Raw genomic sequence first — 16,839 nt, 5'->3', positions numbered from 1 at the left:
AGTCACCGAGACTGGGGGAGTTGAATGCAGCAAGAGTGGATGAAGCTGAACCTTTCAGTCTCCTTAAAGAAGAAGGTTTTCTTAATGCAGTACAGAGGACAGCTCGTGCTGGGTGGCAGAGACGCTGCAAAAGGTAGTGTGGTCAGACAAAGAGAGATGGGCAACCCCGGGCTTTTCTGAGCATCAGAGATAACTGCTCAGAAAGAGCTTCTGGGCATCAGAGCTGGAGAGGAAGCACTGAAAGTGGCCTCCTGGTCCCCAAGGCAGGCAAGGAGGCCCATTACGTCCTTTGCAGAAGATTAGGCAAGGAGGTGCAGCAAGGAAGATGGCTGTGCTGCTTTCTTCAAGCAGTGAAAAAAATCCTTTAGACCCCCTAAAGCCCCACTTTAACCCTCAGCTTGGGATCCAAAAGACTTACAGATTTGTTTATTTATTATAAGCGTGTTTAAGCACTTGGCCACTGAATGCTGTCTTTTTAAAGATATGAAGTCTGTGGTTTGATGTGTGTTGTTTCAAAGATCTGCCTCTGAGCAGAAAGTGGGATGGCAGCAGAAAAATATGTCTAATATTTCCAAATATCGGAAATAGTGCAGAGAGATTAAAATCCAGACACATGGATTGCTCACACCTAAAAGCGCTCAATGTAAATGCACGTAATAATTAACTGAATAAAATCTCTTGGTTTTCTTACTATTAGACATTTCGTCCTGCTGCAATGTTGATAGAAAGATCATCCGATTTTGGAAAAACGTGGCAAGTATATAGGTATTTTGCATATGACTGTGAGAGTTCATTTCCTGGGATTTCAACTGGACCCATGAAGAAAGTGGATGATATAATTTGTGATTCCCGATACTCCGACATTGAACCTTCAACGGAGGGAGAGGTCAGAGGGTTTTTTTTCCAATATGTTTATTGTATAGACTTTTTCCATACAAATTCAGATTATTTTATTTTTAAAGCTAAATCTTTCATTGTACCTTTTTCCTCCAGGTAATATATCGTGTTTTAGATCCTGCTTTTCGAATCGAAGATCCATACAGTCCAAGGATTCAAAGTATGTATATAGTTACCTTCCAGGCTCATTTGAAAGCATTTCTGTACTTATTTGCTTACAAAACCCCACAAATAAAGCCATGCATTAGTCCCCATAACAGTTTTGAAGTCATATGAATACATTTGTGACGTGGCTTCTTTTCCTGACTCAGACAATGACGTACTGGGAAATAATGATCAGTGTTGTCAACTCAAGTGATTGCTTTTACGTGCATTCTTGTAGTTCGTCCTTTTCTTAATCGATCAGGGATTTATTTCCATTAAAGACCTGCTCTCCCCAAAATACATGCAGTCACCAAGAGAAACCTTGGAACATGATCCTGTAACTGTACAGTATTCAGAAAGGAAAGAAACAGAACTACAGAGGTCCTTAAATCATTTTGCATTTCTAGCTCAAATCAAGGGGGTAGTGGTTTATTTTTGAGAACATCTGAGTCATGACTTTAGAACGACTGACTTTGATAGCACTGAGTGGCTGGACCACACAGATGTGGTAGTAAAACACGGATGACTGCGGCATTCGTGTACGGTCATGATGGTCCAGGAATGCAAAGGTAGAGAGGTCTGTTGCTGAGCATGGCTCAAAGAGAAACCTCGTGGGGCTTTTGGTGTGAGTAGGGAACTGCAGTGCTTGGCCTTAAACCTGACCTCCGATTTAGTATTCATTCTTAGTTTTGGTTCATGTCCTTCAGTGTAAAACTAACTGGAGCAGAAGAAAAAATCTAAAGTAGAAAAGTGCCTGCTAGTTGCTAAATCAGTTGAATGGGTTTTTTATTCAGCATTTTAAAGGAGAAACTCTGCTTTCATGGGCTCAAAGGGCTTTCTCAAGCCTAGTTTCAAGGCCATAAGAAATTGCACAGGATTCATAATATCAAAGTGAACATGCAGACTGAATTAATTACTGCAATATTGTCTTCCGATGGGTTATCCCTTGAGAACTTCTCCTTTGTGTTTGGTCAGTGCTGGGGCGTTGCTTCTTTCAGCAAAATGTAGCTAATTACATCTGCTAGGAAAGTTGGCTGCGTAAGAAAGAATATATTTGTGTCTTGTTTCCAACTATGATTTTTTTCCCAAAAAGCTCATATCTCTTTAAGCTCCTGGTCCACTTGTCAGCATTCCTCAATATCAGATCTCTGCACTTCTTACATTTTAAAACCCCAAAGAGCAAGTATCTCCGTGGTGATACTGTTGCATATGCCTTTAATATTTGTGTTTGTGCCTGTATATGCTTGCAATACAATAGACTATTAATTTTAATTAAGCTTAAACTAACTTATACAGTGATCAACCTCTAGTAAAATAATGTGTTGTTTTTTTTTTTAATTTGAGAGTATGAAGCGATGTGATGTGTATTATGTAAGTGCTGAAATTAAATCTGATCTAATCTGCCCATAGGAAGTATGCTTGGGAAGTAATTTCTGGCTTCCTCCCATTCAGTAAAATATCTGGTAAATAATTCCAAAACGGGGTTTGTGTTTTTTTGATGTCCCCTGCAGACCTGTTGAAGATCACAAATCTGAGAGTCAAATTCGTCAAGCTGCACACGCTGGGTGATAACCTCTTGGACTCGAGGATGGAGATCAGAGAGAAGTACTACTATGCCATCTACGACATGGTGGTTCGCGGGAATTGTTTCTGCTACGGACACGCCAGCGAGTGTGCGCCAGTGGATGGCTTTAATGAAGAAGTGGAAGGAATGGTAAATATTTGTACTTTTCTGCATAAAGCTGTTCCTGTCTGTGCCTCTTAAGTGATTTGAACATGAATTTAAAGGTGATGTTCTGCCCCGCTACTCCTCACCTTTAATTTTCAAACAAGAACACCATTAAAACTGTTCCTTATCAGGAAACATATCCATCATTATTGGTGTTAATCAAGCACAGAGAGCTCAGATTAGGTGAAAATTGTTTTAGCATTCCTTTTCTAATTATGTTAAAGAGCTGATGAAATTAAAAGGCAGGAATGCAGAAAGGGATTGTAACCGTATGGGGCCAGAGACCAGGGGCCACGTGTGTGGGTCGACTTGGTTGCCCTCGAATTTAAGTAACAGAGGCATCGAAGAATGAAACACCTTTGTGAATGAAACGTGACCTGCGTTTGTGTCAGTTATCATCAGCTGAGAAGTGGAGGCTGTAGCCCTAATTAACAGCAAGCTCTGAAGGAAAATCCTGCAGCCTGCATTGTTCGCTGCTGCACGAGTGCCACATCCCTCTGGGTTCTCGTTTTTCCCATGATTTTTGCCTGACGAGCAGTAATGACTCCCCTGTTAATGAGTGAGTTATGAACTGGATGAAAATGTGGAGGCATGCAGGGAGGTTGTGTGGGTTGCCCTGAGGGCCATGAGATGTCGGCGAGCATTGCCCTGGGCTTTGAGTGATTGTCTCGGCAAGTGAGCAGCAGTAAGACTGGCTTTGACTTCAAAATCGTGGCTCCAGTGCTTGTCCCCATCATCTACTGCAGCGGCTGCCACGCAATCACCATGGGTCTGCTAGTGCTTTTTCTGGGCATGTTGCAGGCAAAGTCTGGGATTAATGGATAAAACCCATCCAAACCATCTATTGTCTTTGCTAGAACCAAAATAGTTGTCTTTGAGTACCAAAATAAGGCTCAAAAGAAGGCGCTGGGCTGGTGACCTGCTGATACAATTAGGTGCATGTTAATAGCTAATTCACAGCTAATAAACAGCTAACTTTTAGGTCCAAGAGGCTTTTGTGATTATTTGCGTGGAACTGTGCTCTCCATGTTCATTCTGAAAGCATTTACTCAGGCATTAGTTCCAGTAAGGAAAGGACAAATTTATATGAGGACATTCTTACCTTGGCAGGTAAAGGACGCTCCTGTGGCCCTTTATGTCCTCTTATGTGCAGTTATGTGCATTAGAGTCTGCAAAAGTATGTCTGTTATGTACTTGCTACATTTTGCATTAATTGAAGCATGTGTTTTTTTTCCCTTCCTATTTTATAACCATCTATATAGTAGTTATTTTTTTTATTTTTGATGACAGGTCCACGGACACTGCATGTGCAGACATAATACCAAAGGGTTAAACTGTGAGCAGTGTTTGGATTTCTACCATGACTTACCCTGGCGACCCGCTGAAGGCCGTAATAGTAATGCCTGCAAAAGTGAGTTTGAGTAAAATGCAGATCTGGAGTCTGGTGTGAGCGTTATATGCTGTTACTTGGGAACCTGTGACAATATCTAAAGTCCTGCGTGTTCTTTGGTTGACTTTGGTGTGTTTTTTCTGCAAACTTGCCTCTGCCCTGAGACCAGACTCTTTGCTTTCTGCCTTTGCCACAGAGTGCAATTGCAACGGCCACTCCAGCCAGTGCCACTTTGACATGGCTGTGTACATGACGACGGGGAACACCAGCGGGGGAGTGTGTGACGACTGCCAGCACAACACCGTAGGACGCAACTGCGAGCAGTGCAAGCCCTTCTACTTCCAGCACCCGGAGAGAGATCTGCGGGACCCTGACGTCTGTGAGCGTAAGTGCAGCCCCGCTCCTTGGGGTGGGAATGACTGTGGTATCCTGGCTGTGACCCTCCAGAGATTTCCCTGGAGAATTTAGGCTTTTCTCCCCATCTTTTGCCAGTGCTGTGCTCCCACGCATAGATCCTTGAGGGAAGGTGGTCGTCTCGGAGGTCTCGAGCGAGCCTGACTGGGTTTTGTTTTCTCTTTGAGAATTTGGAAATTTATCTGGTCATTATATGTTCAACCGATGTCATGTCTGATAGTTGGAGGAATGGTACACTCTCTATACACAGCAGCTGAGTTTAAATAATTCAGTGTGAGACTTGGCCTTTTCTTTTGTAGCAGTTGATAAAACGTGCACGATGCTTCCTTCTTAGCTTGCAACTGTGACCCAGCTGGCTCCCAAAATGGTGGCATCTGCGATCGCTACACTGATTTCTCCACTGGCCTCATTGCCGGACAATGCCGGTGTAAATTATTTGTGGAAGGGGAGCGTTGTGACCTCTGCAAAGAAGGTTTCTATGGCCTGAGTGCTGATGACCCAGCGGGTTGTCAGTGTAAGTAAAAACATATGTTCCTTTACGTGTGATCAAAAGCTCTTTGAGGAGCTGCTAGAGCCGGGAGAAGTTTGGTTTTGGGGTGGGCTTTTTCCCTTTGTTTCATATTTTTGCTAAATGAAAAACATCCTTTTAGATTTACTGTAGCTTGGAGTCCACTCACCCTTAAAACTCAGTTTCCCAGCTGATCCTTCTAGTGCATTCAGAGGAAATAGCAGAATCCTCCTTATTTGTTTTTAATTATAAGTCTGTAACCCATGGAAGTTTTACTGGGAAAGGTGGTGAGCAAAGTGTGCAATTAATCTCTGTCCTGGAGAATTTAGGGGAAGCTTTAACGTAAATATTTGAGTTGGATGCTGTCTGAAATGTGACTCCAATGCTGTAATTTGACCTGCCTATTTGTATTTCTCAATCTAGCTTGTGCGTGTAATCCTCTGGGTACCCATCCCGGGGGGAATCCTTGTGATTCGGAGACAGGAAACTGCTATTGTAAGCGCCTGGTGACAGGAAAGCAGTGCGATCGCTGCCTGGTAAGTAGTTTACCATAAAATAATTTAGGAGACGCTGGTGCGAGGGAGGCTGCCGTGCGGAAAGCACGGAGCGAGGTGCTGGCCACCATCCCTGACTGCCTGCGAGCGGGTGCCCGGCATTCAGGCTGCAGCAGGCACCTCGGGATGTCGGGAGCTGTGAAGCGCGGGGTGTTATGGAGAGCTGGGAGGCACATCGGGGCAGACAAGAGCATCCAGAAATTAATTCCCTGGACTGTAAGGAGTGAGACATGAGGATACCTGTTGCAGTTGCTCTGTGAAAATGAGGGATCTGGGGCAGTTCTGCTGGAGCTGGGGTGAAAGACAAAATAGCCAGAGAAGCAGTGTAACCAAAAAAATTCTTTCTATACAAGCCACTACTTTAGACAGGGATTATTTCATACGCGTACATTTCCATATAGTGCTTATGCATGCTGAAGTGTTACACAAACACACTGTCAGATAACTGGATGTGTTTGTATAAACACTGGCAGACTGTCTTATCTAACAGTGAACTACATGGAAAAGCTAAACAAGTCTGTCTGGCTGTCCAACCACCAAGTTGCAGAGTAGCAGCTCTGCAAGGGCAGTGCCCCACACAAAGCCCCACCATCCCACACGCGGCTCTGCTGCGGTGTGATGATGTACTGAGCTGTGATTTTCCAAGCCCTTCTTGTGTCAGGAGTCCAAACTGGTGTAAATGGTACAGTAGGAGTGAGGTCTCTGAGCTTGGGTCCTGAATCTTGCTTTTAAAGCTAGCTAGAAAGATGTTGTTTCTTCTCAGGCCCTTGAGATGGTCAACAAGGTGGAGGAGAGCGGGTGGGGAGGTTGTGCTGGTGGTCGTGACGGTAGACTCACAATCAGGGGAGCAGGATTGATGGGTAGGGAGGTAGTCTGGAGTAGCTTATACTGAGTATTTCAAAATGTGTCTTTAGAGTAGATGAGTTTAAATCAGCACCGACTTATAGAACTGGTGATGTTTTGTCCCACAGCCTGAGCACTGGGGCCTGAGCAACGACATGGATGGATGTCGGCCGTGCGACTGTGACCAGGGAGGAGCACTGAACAACAAGTGAGTCTCAGCCCAGTTACTCCCCTGTAATCATTCACCCTGGCGAGTTCCGCTTCGTTTGCAACCACAACACCCAGGGCTCTATGTGCTCTGGAGGGGGACCTTTGGGACCATCTTTCTGCTCCAGTGTGCAGAAAGTGGCAAGTCTTGATTGCAGCATGGGGTGACAGAGGCATTTGTGTCTTTTCCATGCTGAGCAGCCTCCGTTTGGGCCACTGGTGCAGATAAACACATAAAACTGGTTTTAGTGTAGCTCTGCCTTTGGTAAGCCAGGGTAGGAGCTGTGGCTGGAGCTCTGCCGTGGCCGTAACCTGGGATATGGTCCATGTCAAAGCTTTGCTGTCACAGGATCAAAGCAGGAATCAGGCGGTGACACAGACAGTCAGGCTGGCTCTTGGTTTGCTCCCTAACTGGCCCTTTGGCCAGTCTGTCTGTCTGTCCACCAGCGGTGGGGGAAGCACGTTGGCTGCACAATACTGCTTTGTTGCCCTGGGGCTGCTGCCTGGGGTGGGATGTGGGCCTGGAAGTGCCCGTTGGGGAGATGGAGATTTTTCAGATAAAAGTGTAGGTTTTGAAGATGCATCCATCAGTAAGAGTATGGAAAGTCCTGGCTTAAATGCGTGTTCAGAGGGGTGCTGGGTAGCCAGACTGCTTCTCTGATCAGAGCAGTTTTCTGCGTGGAAAGTTTCAGGCTTTCCAACAGCAGCACGCTCCTTTGCTCTGTTTTTTTTCCTTCCCTCCACAAACCCTTTGAAACATCCTGCTTTTGTCTGAAGCCACAGAAGTTTCCCGGAAGGTGCACAAACTTTCCCGCTGCAGCCTGCAGGACCAGACCTGGGGGAGTTTGGGACTGGTCCCGGTGTGACTCCTGTAGGTTGTCACAGCCTGCGGACACCCCATCTGTGGCAGGAATGGCCGTGGGAATGTCCTGTGGGCTGTCTCTCCCCTCCACTCCCGAGTGAATTATTACCCCTCAGCAGTGTGGTCGTTAGTGATAATTTACTCCTCTGTCCTCAGCCCCTAACGGCCCCCCTGGCTCCCCAGCACAGCCGCTACCAGGGGTTTGGGATCTTGACTGGGATGTGGCCAGGCAAGGCTTTGCAGCCCCTTTCCCACGTGCTGAGCCCAGCGATTGCAAAAGTGCGCGGGGAGGGGACACGCAGTGTCCAGGCGCGGGCGGGGAGCAGCTGTGCTTGCCTCTGGCCGCCGGGAGCCACCAAGCCTGGCTTGGCTCCCGGCTTTGCTTTCTAAGGTCAGTGGGAAGGGGGAGCTTTGCCCTCCCTGGGGCTCCTGTCCTCAGCTGCCAAATTGCCGCCTCCTGGCCTCCTGTTCAGGGTTCGGAAGTGGGATGTGGGGCCTGGGGAAGCCACACCTCACCCAAAATTCATCCCTGCGCTGTAACCCCAGCAATGGAGTCATCACTGTGCCCAGAGGGGAAACTTCCCAGCTCCCCTTCTGAGGCAGCCAGGGCATTTCTGGCATCTCAAAGTGAATGTTGAAGTGAATCTCTGCAATTTCAGAAATGGCTTCAGTTAAAAGTTGCTGTTAGAATGGGGGCTTGAGAAGCCTGGAGATTTTCCATGGAAACCAGAGGGGTTTGAGTTCAGAAAATGTTTCTAATTCAACTCAAATTTAAAGGAAGGAGTGTCTTTTGGTGGACCAAAAGACCTTCCTATGAAAAAGTGTGAATGGGCACATGCAAAAATACAACCTGCCCAAGGGTTCTTCGTAAGTGGGGTGGACTCTCTGGGGTCAATAACTGCCAAAAGGCTGTTTGGGGATAGAGCTGTATTGAGAAAAGAAAATGGCTCGTTATGAAGGAAGTGGAGCTGCTGTATGTCACCCTGGACAGACCTCCATTCCCCAGCGATGGCTCTCTCTGTCCCACATCTTTGGCTGTGTCCATCCTGCTCTAAAGCAGCCAGGTATGGTCTTCCCCTGTTCCAAGCTGCTAATGGGTGACTTCTCGGGATGTACTTTGCAGCATAGAAGAGCAGCTCGACATCCCAGGGCGTGCAGGGTCATGCATGTTCTTGCTTTGCCTGAGCCCATACAAACAGATACGCTGCTTGCGTGACCTGCAAGCCTGCAGCTGAAGTCTGCCCTCAGCTTGCAGAACAGACATGCCTCTTGGCTACGTCTGTGGTAGCAAGTGAAGGTCTCCCAGGACTGCTCTCTGGCCCCAGGTAACCGCCTGCATCCGTAGCATGAAATACTCCCACCACCCAAACAGAGGAAACCACATGCAAAGTGCCTCCTGGAAATGTTTACTGGCCCGTGCTCACTCACAGCCTAAGCCTAGGAGTTGTCTAGGCTACGAGAAAGATAGTTGGGTTGAGCCAAGACTGTGCCTGGCACCACGCTGCCGTTTGAGCAGAGCTGATGGTCCAGCTGCAGAGCCCAAGAACATCTCGTGTCTGGATGCAGCAGTGTCCAGAAGTGCTTCTCTTCCTGTGCCACCTGAAACGTCAAAGCTGGAATTGGCTCTAGCTGTGTCTCAGCGCAGCCAAGATGTGTTGTAAATTCACTGCTTTCCGTTTTAGCTGCTCGAGTGAATCCGGCCAATGTGAATGCCGGCCCCACATGTTTGGACGTCAGTGCAACCAGGTGGAGCCTGGGTATTACTTCATTTCGCTCGATCATTACATCTACGAGGCGGAGGAGGCCAGCTTGGGTCCCGTGAGTAACAGCTTTAGTGGGCTGGTATGTCTGGACAGCTGTGGGAAAGTTTTTTCACCATTTGAGTGTTGGAAGCATCTGTTTTATACCCTGAGTGTTTTGCAATCGAAATGTGAAAAACACAAAACTGAATTGTATCAGAAAACCGTCAACCTGTAGCTCTTCAATCCCAGTATCGACAAATCATGTAGTAAGTTAGCGGGGGGAAACTGCCATTTTTCCTTTTAAACCTGTTTCTTTGATCATGGCTGTACTGTTTGTTTCCTGCCAGCACCCCTCTCGTTACCCCACTGCGTACGTACCCACTGCACCCACTTCTCCTTCCCCTCTTATCTCAAGAGCGTTGGGACACCGACCCTGACTCTTGTCTTTGGTGCCACTGAAAGCAGGAGGGAGCAAAGCACGCGTTTAAGCACATTGCTGCTGCTTTTAGAGCTTCCGTGTGTCAGTAGCATTTCTTCTAATAATGACTAAACCCATGGTTGATTGTGCTAAAAACTGGTTTTGGTAAATGAGGTTGCCTCTTGCTTGTTTAGCCCGCTGGCGTGGTGCATCAGGGTCACTGCCTCTTTCCGTTCACCGCCACACAGTCTTGCTTTTAATTCATTAACAGCAGCTAGGTGATTACATCAATTATTTTTGCCTCCAGCAAGGAGTCAGGGAGATGAGATAATGGTTTCTCTAAAGCAGCAGATCCTTGTCTGCCTGCAATTGAGGCGTTTGGTCCTAATTTATTTATTTCAGGCAAAATGCAGCCACTTTGCAGTTTCAGCCGAGGCAGAGGATTTTTGCTGTTAGGTGAGGGCTGTTAGAAGGGCTTTTTAAAGTACGTTAATAGTAAGAGGAGATTTAAAGAAACCATTGGACCGATACCTGTTGAAGATGATCATCTGACTAATAGGAATGAAGACAAAGCGGATACATTCAGTGCTTTTTTTGCCTCAGACTTTAATCATACTGATAGACCTTGGGCTGCCTGGTCCCCTGAGTCAAGAGGACCATGAGTGTGGGAACTGTGACTTTCCATTTGTGGACATTGAAATCGTAAGGGACTGACTATATCAGCTGGATGTTGACAAGTCCATGGGGCCTGATGGGATTCATCCCAGAGCACTGAAGGAGCTAGTGGATGGTATGGCAGAACTCCTCTTGACCATGTACCAAAGGCCAGTGTCCTGTTTAACTAATTTGGCCAACCGCATCCTGGGCTGCATCAAGAGGAGTGTGGCCAGCAGGTCGAGGGAGGTGATTCTTCCCCTCTACTCTGCCCTCGTGAGACCTCACCTGGAGTACTGCGTCCAGTTCTGGAGCCCCCAACATAAGAAGGACATGGACCAGTTGGAGAGGGTCCAGAGGAGGGCCACGAAGATGATAAGAGGGCTGGAGCACCTTTCCTATGAGGACAGGCTGAAAGAGTTGGCGCTGTTCAGCCTGGAGAAGAGGAGGCTCCGGGGTGACCTTATAGCGGTCTTCCAGTATCTCAAGGGGGCCTACAGGAAAGATGGGGAGAGGCTGTTCAGGAGGGCCTCTTGTGATAGGACAAGGGGTAATGGTTTTAAAATAGAGGGAGGTAGATTCAGATTGGATATTAGGAAAAAATTTTTTACCATGAGAGTGGTAGAACACTGGAACAGGTTGCCCAGAGAGGTGGTGGATGCTCCATCCCTGGAGACATTCAAGGCCAGGTTGGATGAGGCCCTGAGCAACCTGATCTAGTTGGAGATATCCCTGTTTGTTGCAGGGGGGTTGGACTAGATGACCTTTGAAGGTCCCTTCCAGCCCTAACCATTCTATGATTCTATGATATCCTATGATAAGGCCACCTGCCTAGGGGATGAAGGGAAGGTGGTGGATGTATTTTTTCTGGAATTTAGTAAGGCTTTTGATACTGTACAGCATCATTTTGGACAAGTTGTCCAGCTGTGGGATGAGTGGGTTCACGGTGCTGTGGGTGAAGAACTGACTGAATGGCAGACCTGAAAGGGTTGTAGTGAATGGGGCTACATCTGGCTGGTGACCGGTCACTAGTGGTGTTCCTCAGGGCTCAATTCAGGGTCAATTCTGTTCAATATATGGATCAACGATCTGGATGCAGGAGTTGAATGCACCATTAGCAAATTTGCTGACGATACCAAACTGGGAGGTGCTATTGACTCTCTTGAGGGACAAGATCCTTTCCAGAGAGATCTAGATAGATTGGAGCATTGGGCCATGATTAATGGGATGAAGTTTAACAAGTCGAAATGCTGGATTCTGCACCTAGGATGGAGTAAGACTGGGCACAAGTATAAACTGGGAGAGGAGAGGCTGGAGAGCAGCCCTGCAGAAAGGGATCTTGGGGTCCTGGTTGGCAGCAGGCTCAGTGTCAGTCAAGTGTGCCCTGGCAGTGAAGAAGGCAAACCCCATCCTGGTGTCCATCAAACACAGTATAACCAGGTGGTCAAAAGAGGTGATTATCCCGCTGTATTCAGCATTGGTGCTGCCTCACCTGGAGTACTGTGTGCAGTTCTGGGCCCCACGATTTAAGTAGGATGTGAAGGTCCTTGAATGCATCCAGAGGAGGACAACAAAGCTGATGAAAGGGCTGGAAGGCATGTCCTGTGAGGAGTGGCTAAGGGCTTTGGGTTTGTGTAGTTTGGAGAGAAGGAGGCTGAGGGGTGACCTCATTGCTCTCTATGGGTTCCTCAGGAGGGAGGTGCTGATCTCTTCTCCCTGGTATCCCATGATAGGACACATGGGAATGGTTCAAAGCTGCGCAAGGACAGGTTCAGTCTGGACATTAGGAAGCATTTCTTTACCGAGAGGGTGGTCAAAGACTGTAACAGGCTTCCTAGAGAGGTGATCAATGCCCCAAGCCTGTCAGTGTTTAAGAGGCATTTGGACAATCATAGAATCAATTAGATTGAAAAAGACCTTTAAGATCATTGAGTCCAACTGTAAACCTAACACTGTCAAGTCCATCATTAAACCGTGCCCCTAAGCACCACTTCTACACGTCTTTTAAATACCTCCAGGGATGGCAACTCAACCACATCCCTGGGCAGCCTGTTCCAATGCGTGACAGCCCTTTCATTGAAGAAATTTTCCCTAATATCCAATCTAAACCTCCCCTGGCGCAACTTGAGGTCATTTCCTCTTATCACTTGTTACTTAGGAGAAGAGATCGACACCCACCTCGCTACAACCTTCTTTCAGGTAGTTGTAGAGAGCGATAAGGTCTCCCCTCAGCCTCCTTTTCTCCAGGCTAAACAACCCCAGTTCCCTCAGCCACCCCTCATAAGACTTGTGCTCTAGACTCTGCACCAGCTTCGTTGCTTTTCTTTGGACATGCTGCAGCACCTCAATGTCTTTCTGATAGTGAGGGGTCCAAAACTGAACACAGTGCCTTAACAACATACTTTAACTTTTTTTTAGCCCCAAATTGATCAGGCAGTTGGACTAGATGATCATTTTAGGTCCCTTCCAACTGAAATATTCCATTGCATTCCGTAACTGCAGAGAGGGAAGACAGCGCAAAGCGGAAGTTGAACCACAGCAGAAGGCACGTAAGCTGGCACAGGGTTTTTGGTACATTTGTGTCTGCCTGGCTGCAGAGGCAGTACCCGAAGTCTTGACAAGGCTCGTGGCACTCGGGAACGGAGGAGGTCAGTGTGAGAACCTGCATTGCCAGGCGGAGCGAGGGGATGCGCTGCTGGTTGCCTTTGAAAACCTTCAGAACAAACTATATTTAAAAATGCCAATATCAAAAAACTTTCTTATTAATCTGGTGGCAGAATAAAGCTCTGAATTTCCAGACAGGGGCACAGCACAAGACAAAACAAAAAAGCACAGAGTAACAGGGATTTTCAGGTGGTGCCAAGCACCCCATGCTCCCCACAGCTGCACACCCCTGCTCGCGTCCTGCCTGCCAGCCTTTCTGGGGAGCTCCAACCCTTTGTGCAAAGGCAAAGGGTAATAATTTATAAGGCAGGCTCTCTTCAAAGACTGTGAGAGTAAATGAGAGGACATCCTGGAGGAATATGTACATGTATAGACATTTCCTTACGTTTTATCCTTCTCTACTGAAGCAGCTTCCTTAGGAATTCACAGGATGTTGTTCTATGGAGAGAACTATTTGTGGATGCAGATATATTTGAAACGGGAAGTTTGAACACCACATGTTTCCATTTTCTGTTGCCTTTTTCCTCTTCTTTGCTTTATATAAAGAGTAGCAGGTAAAAACCTGGCACCTGACTGAAAGGAGTTATCGCATATTGGTGTGGCTATTAAATATCTCTCGATGATTAGGATCTCTGTTATTTAGTGACACTCCACTTATGACGACCATGATCTGCTTTTCAAACGTTTTCCTGAGCAGTGGTTTGGTTTGGAGCAGTGCGGTGTCGTCAGGAAGTAATTAACACTCGGCTTGGGCGTTAATAGGGCAGTTATGTGCCACTGCAGTAAATCCTACTGCTACAAGTATGGTGTGAAAGTCCTTACAGTGAACGGGATGTTGTAGCTGGTGGATTGATTACTCACAGCAAGTTTTTAAATTTAATTCCCCACTATAACAGAGAAATGGCTGAAGAGTTGTGCAGCGTTGTTTTATTTTATCCTTCTTGCTTTTTGTATGTTAAGTGAAAGGGCAACAGTGCACGTGCACATGAGTTTAAAAGAGAATTCGTGTTCCCTGGAATGCAAACCACGGATGCTGCGATCCAGAAGTGATCCGTCAGCAGAACTCATCACTTCACACACTCCCATGGGGCTTGCAAATTTAATGTATCAGTATTAAAATCTCTGTTCACTGTTTTTTTAGGGAGTAAACATAATAGAGCGCCAGTACATGCCAGACCGCACACCATCGTGGACAGGCATAGGATTTGTAAGGGTCCCTGAGGGCGCATACTTGGAATTCTACATTGACAACATCCCCTACTCCATGGAGTATGACATTCTGGTCCGCTATGAGCCGCAGGTAGGTCTGTGAGTACAGGCATTGCTACCTCTCGGTGCATGACTGACAGAAGCCTGGCACTTCCAGGAGTCATCAGAACTCAAAGACAAGGATGGATGCTCAGTTAAATGTCTGAGATGTGTGAAAATCCAAGAAGACGTTGACTTTCGTTAGTATTATTTGTTTTAAAGTTTTGTTCATTATTGTGTTGTTTCAGCACCTGTCTAATGAGCAAATTAAAAAGTGACAAGTCCTGTCAGGATATATCAGAATATAAATTTGGCATCAGACAGACGGTCTTCTGATGGGTGGAAGCATAAGATGGGTTATGTACCTCAGGAGACAAATTGCCCGTCTTGAATGTTGAATGCCCGCAGCCAAGAGTTTGCAAGCAGTGGGTTTTGACTGTGAATAATTCACAGGGTGAAGGAAGAGAAAAAAATCCCCTCAGGTCCTTACCAAGAGCTTGGCAGCAATTGACTGCAGTGAAACACTCAGGTGCAGTACTCAGAGGTGGGGGAAGAGGAGGTTGCCAAATCCCCTGCTGATGCCGTGCCGCAGATGGGATTGCTGACCACCTACATCTAGTCGTGGTTTTTTGGGAAGGAGGGAGACAGGCTGTCATGCTGGAGGATGTCCAAGGGCACTTGCCTTGTCTTATCTCCGCCCAAACCTGCAGCCAGTACATGCTCCATTGATGCTGGAGCTGCAGCTCCATTCTCCCTGAAGCACAGTGAACACCCTGTCTGTCACACGCTTTTCCTGGCCTGAGCTCCGGATGCTCCCGGGAGCTTACGGCCATTGCTTGATGCTGATCAGCCTTTTTTCCCCCCAGTTGCCGGATCAGTGGGAAAAAGCTGTGATCAGCGTCTCGCGCCCAGGCAAGATTCCCACGGGTAGCCGCTGTGGCAATACAGTTCCTGATGATGATAATCAGGTCGTCTCGCTGTCGCCCGGCTCCAGGTCAGTATAACTGGATGGGCCAAAAGGAGAAAAAAACATTTCAAAAATTGAAACAGAGTAACATCACGTTTTCAGTTTGCTGTGGCCTCTATGAAAGTTAATGAAATTTTAATTTCCAGTGGGTTATGAAAAGATTTTTAGCATTGTGTCTGTAGACTCAAAGCTTTTAAGTTTATTCTCATTGTCTGAATTGTTTTGTTCAGTGAGTAGAGGTGGGGACGTGTTTGCCCAGCCTGTGAGTGAACATCGGTACGACTCTTTACCTTGTGATAAGCTTTTCCGGTTCTGACTTGCACAAGCCTCCAAACGGCCTCGTTCACATCGTAGCTTTTGTTCTGCCCGGTTTGGGCTGCTTTCCGTTATCTCGATTGCTTTATAGGGCCACCTGAAACGCTTTATGGTGCTGGACGTTTGAAGTAAGAATTGTTTCCTGTTCCTAATCCAGGTATGTTGTTCTCCCACGACCTGTCTGCTTTGAGAAGGGGCTGAATTACACCATCCGCCTGGAACTAACCCAGTACTCCTCGGTCGACACAGAGACGGAAAGCCCATACACGCTTATTGACTCCGTGAGCAGAAATTATTTCAGGGATGCTCTGTGGGAAGAGTGTATTTAAAAGCCTGAAAGTTTGCATCTCCTCTGGGATGTGTCTATGTAAATCCAAAGTAATGTTTTACAACATTGTTGCTTACGACTGAAGCCAGATTTTAACTGAACAATGTAAAGCAGCGTGGGTTTCTTCAGCCTCAAAGTATGTGGGTTGGTTTTTTGTTGAGAGGCTTTTGTTGTGTTTTACAGGACTGCAGCTACTTCCACAGACCTGTCATTTCTTTGAGGAGGCTAATGAGTGCCATATGTGTCATGAATGTCGACCTTTTTCTTTTGAATGGGTAGAATTTGGTAGATTTTGTAAGAATTCGGTAGATACCAGAACTATTCCACCAAAAACTGCAGAAATATCATCATTTCCCTTCCAGATTCTGTATGGCTGTTTACTTTTTGGCCAGAAAAGGATGATAGGAAGCGGGATGATAGTGAATTTTCACAATTTTGTTGGAGCCTAGCTATAAATAGTGACACTTTGTCATTGTAAAATTATTTTGTAGCTTGTTCTCATGCCACACTGCAAATCGCTGGACATATTCACAGTGGGAGGCTCAGGCGAGGACGTGGTCACGAACAGTGCTTGGGAAACTTTCCAAAGATACCGGTGTCTGGAAAACAGCAGGAGTGTTGTGAAAACCCCCATGACGGACGTCTGCAAGAACATCATATTCAGCATTTCTGCTCTATTACACGAGACTGCGTTATGTATGTAACCAGAGCAGTTTGCATGGGGCAGGTGTGCGCATGGGATGAGGCAGGTGGTTCACATCCTGCGCCGTGGTACTCACTCCCCTCGATGCTTTTCTCTGCTCAGCGTGCCAGTGTGACCCCCAGGGCTCCCTCAGTTCAGTGTGTGACCCCAGCGGAGGACAGTGCCAGTGTCGTCCCAACGTTGTTGGAAGACAGTGCGACAGATGTGCCCCTGGCACCTTTGGGTTTGGGCCGAGCGGATGCCGACGTACGT

General features: G+C 46.9%; 1 protein-coding gene across 1 annotated transcript in view; it reads left to right on the top strand.

Moving 5' to 3' along the window:
* LAMB1 (laminin subunit beta 1) overlaps positions 1 to 16,839 on the top strand; it is a 46,786-nt gene that overhangs the window by 6,194 nt on the left and 23,753 nt on the right. Inside the window, exons 5-18 of the mRNA XM_086609702.1 lie at positions 698 to 886; positions 994 to 1,057; positions 2,553 to 2,755; positions 4,061 to 4,181; positions 4,357 to 4,545; positions 4,909 to 5,088; positions 5,506 to 5,618; positions 6,608 to 6,687; positions 9,231 to 9,366; positions 14,168 to 14,326; positions 15,141 to 15,268; positions 15,714 to 15,837; positions 16,376 to 16,580; positions 16,690 to 16,833. Of these exons, the coding sequence (XP_086465828.1) occupies positions 698 to 886; positions 994 to 1,057; positions 2,553 to 2,755; positions 4,061 to 4,181; positions 4,357 to 4,545; positions 4,909 to 5,088; positions 5,506 to 5,618; positions 6,608 to 6,687; positions 9,231 to 9,366; positions 14,168 to 14,326; positions 15,141 to 15,268; positions 15,714 to 15,837; positions 16,376 to 16,580; positions 16,690 to 16,833 (2,035 nt within the window). The remainder of the gene's footprint in view (positions 1 to 697; positions 887 to 993; positions 1,058 to 2,552; positions 2,756 to 4,060; positions 4,182 to 4,356; positions 4,546 to 4,908; positions 5,089 to 5,505; positions 5,619 to 6,607; positions 6,688 to 9,230; positions 9,367 to 14,167; positions 14,327 to 15,140; positions 15,269 to 15,713; positions 15,838 to 16,375; positions 16,581 to 16,689; positions 16,834 to 16,839) is intronic.

This window comes from Tauraco erythrolophus, chromosome 4 (genome assembly GCF_009769465.1).
Source record: "Tauraco erythrolophus isolate bTauEry1 chromosome 4, bTauEry1.pri, whole genome shotgun sequence".
NCBI lineage: Eukaryota > Metazoa > Chordata > Aves > Musophagiformes > Musophagidae > Tauraco > Tauraco erythrolophus.
Note: the sequence above shows the minus strand (reverse complement) of the source record. Positions and strands in the feature narration are given on the sequence as shown.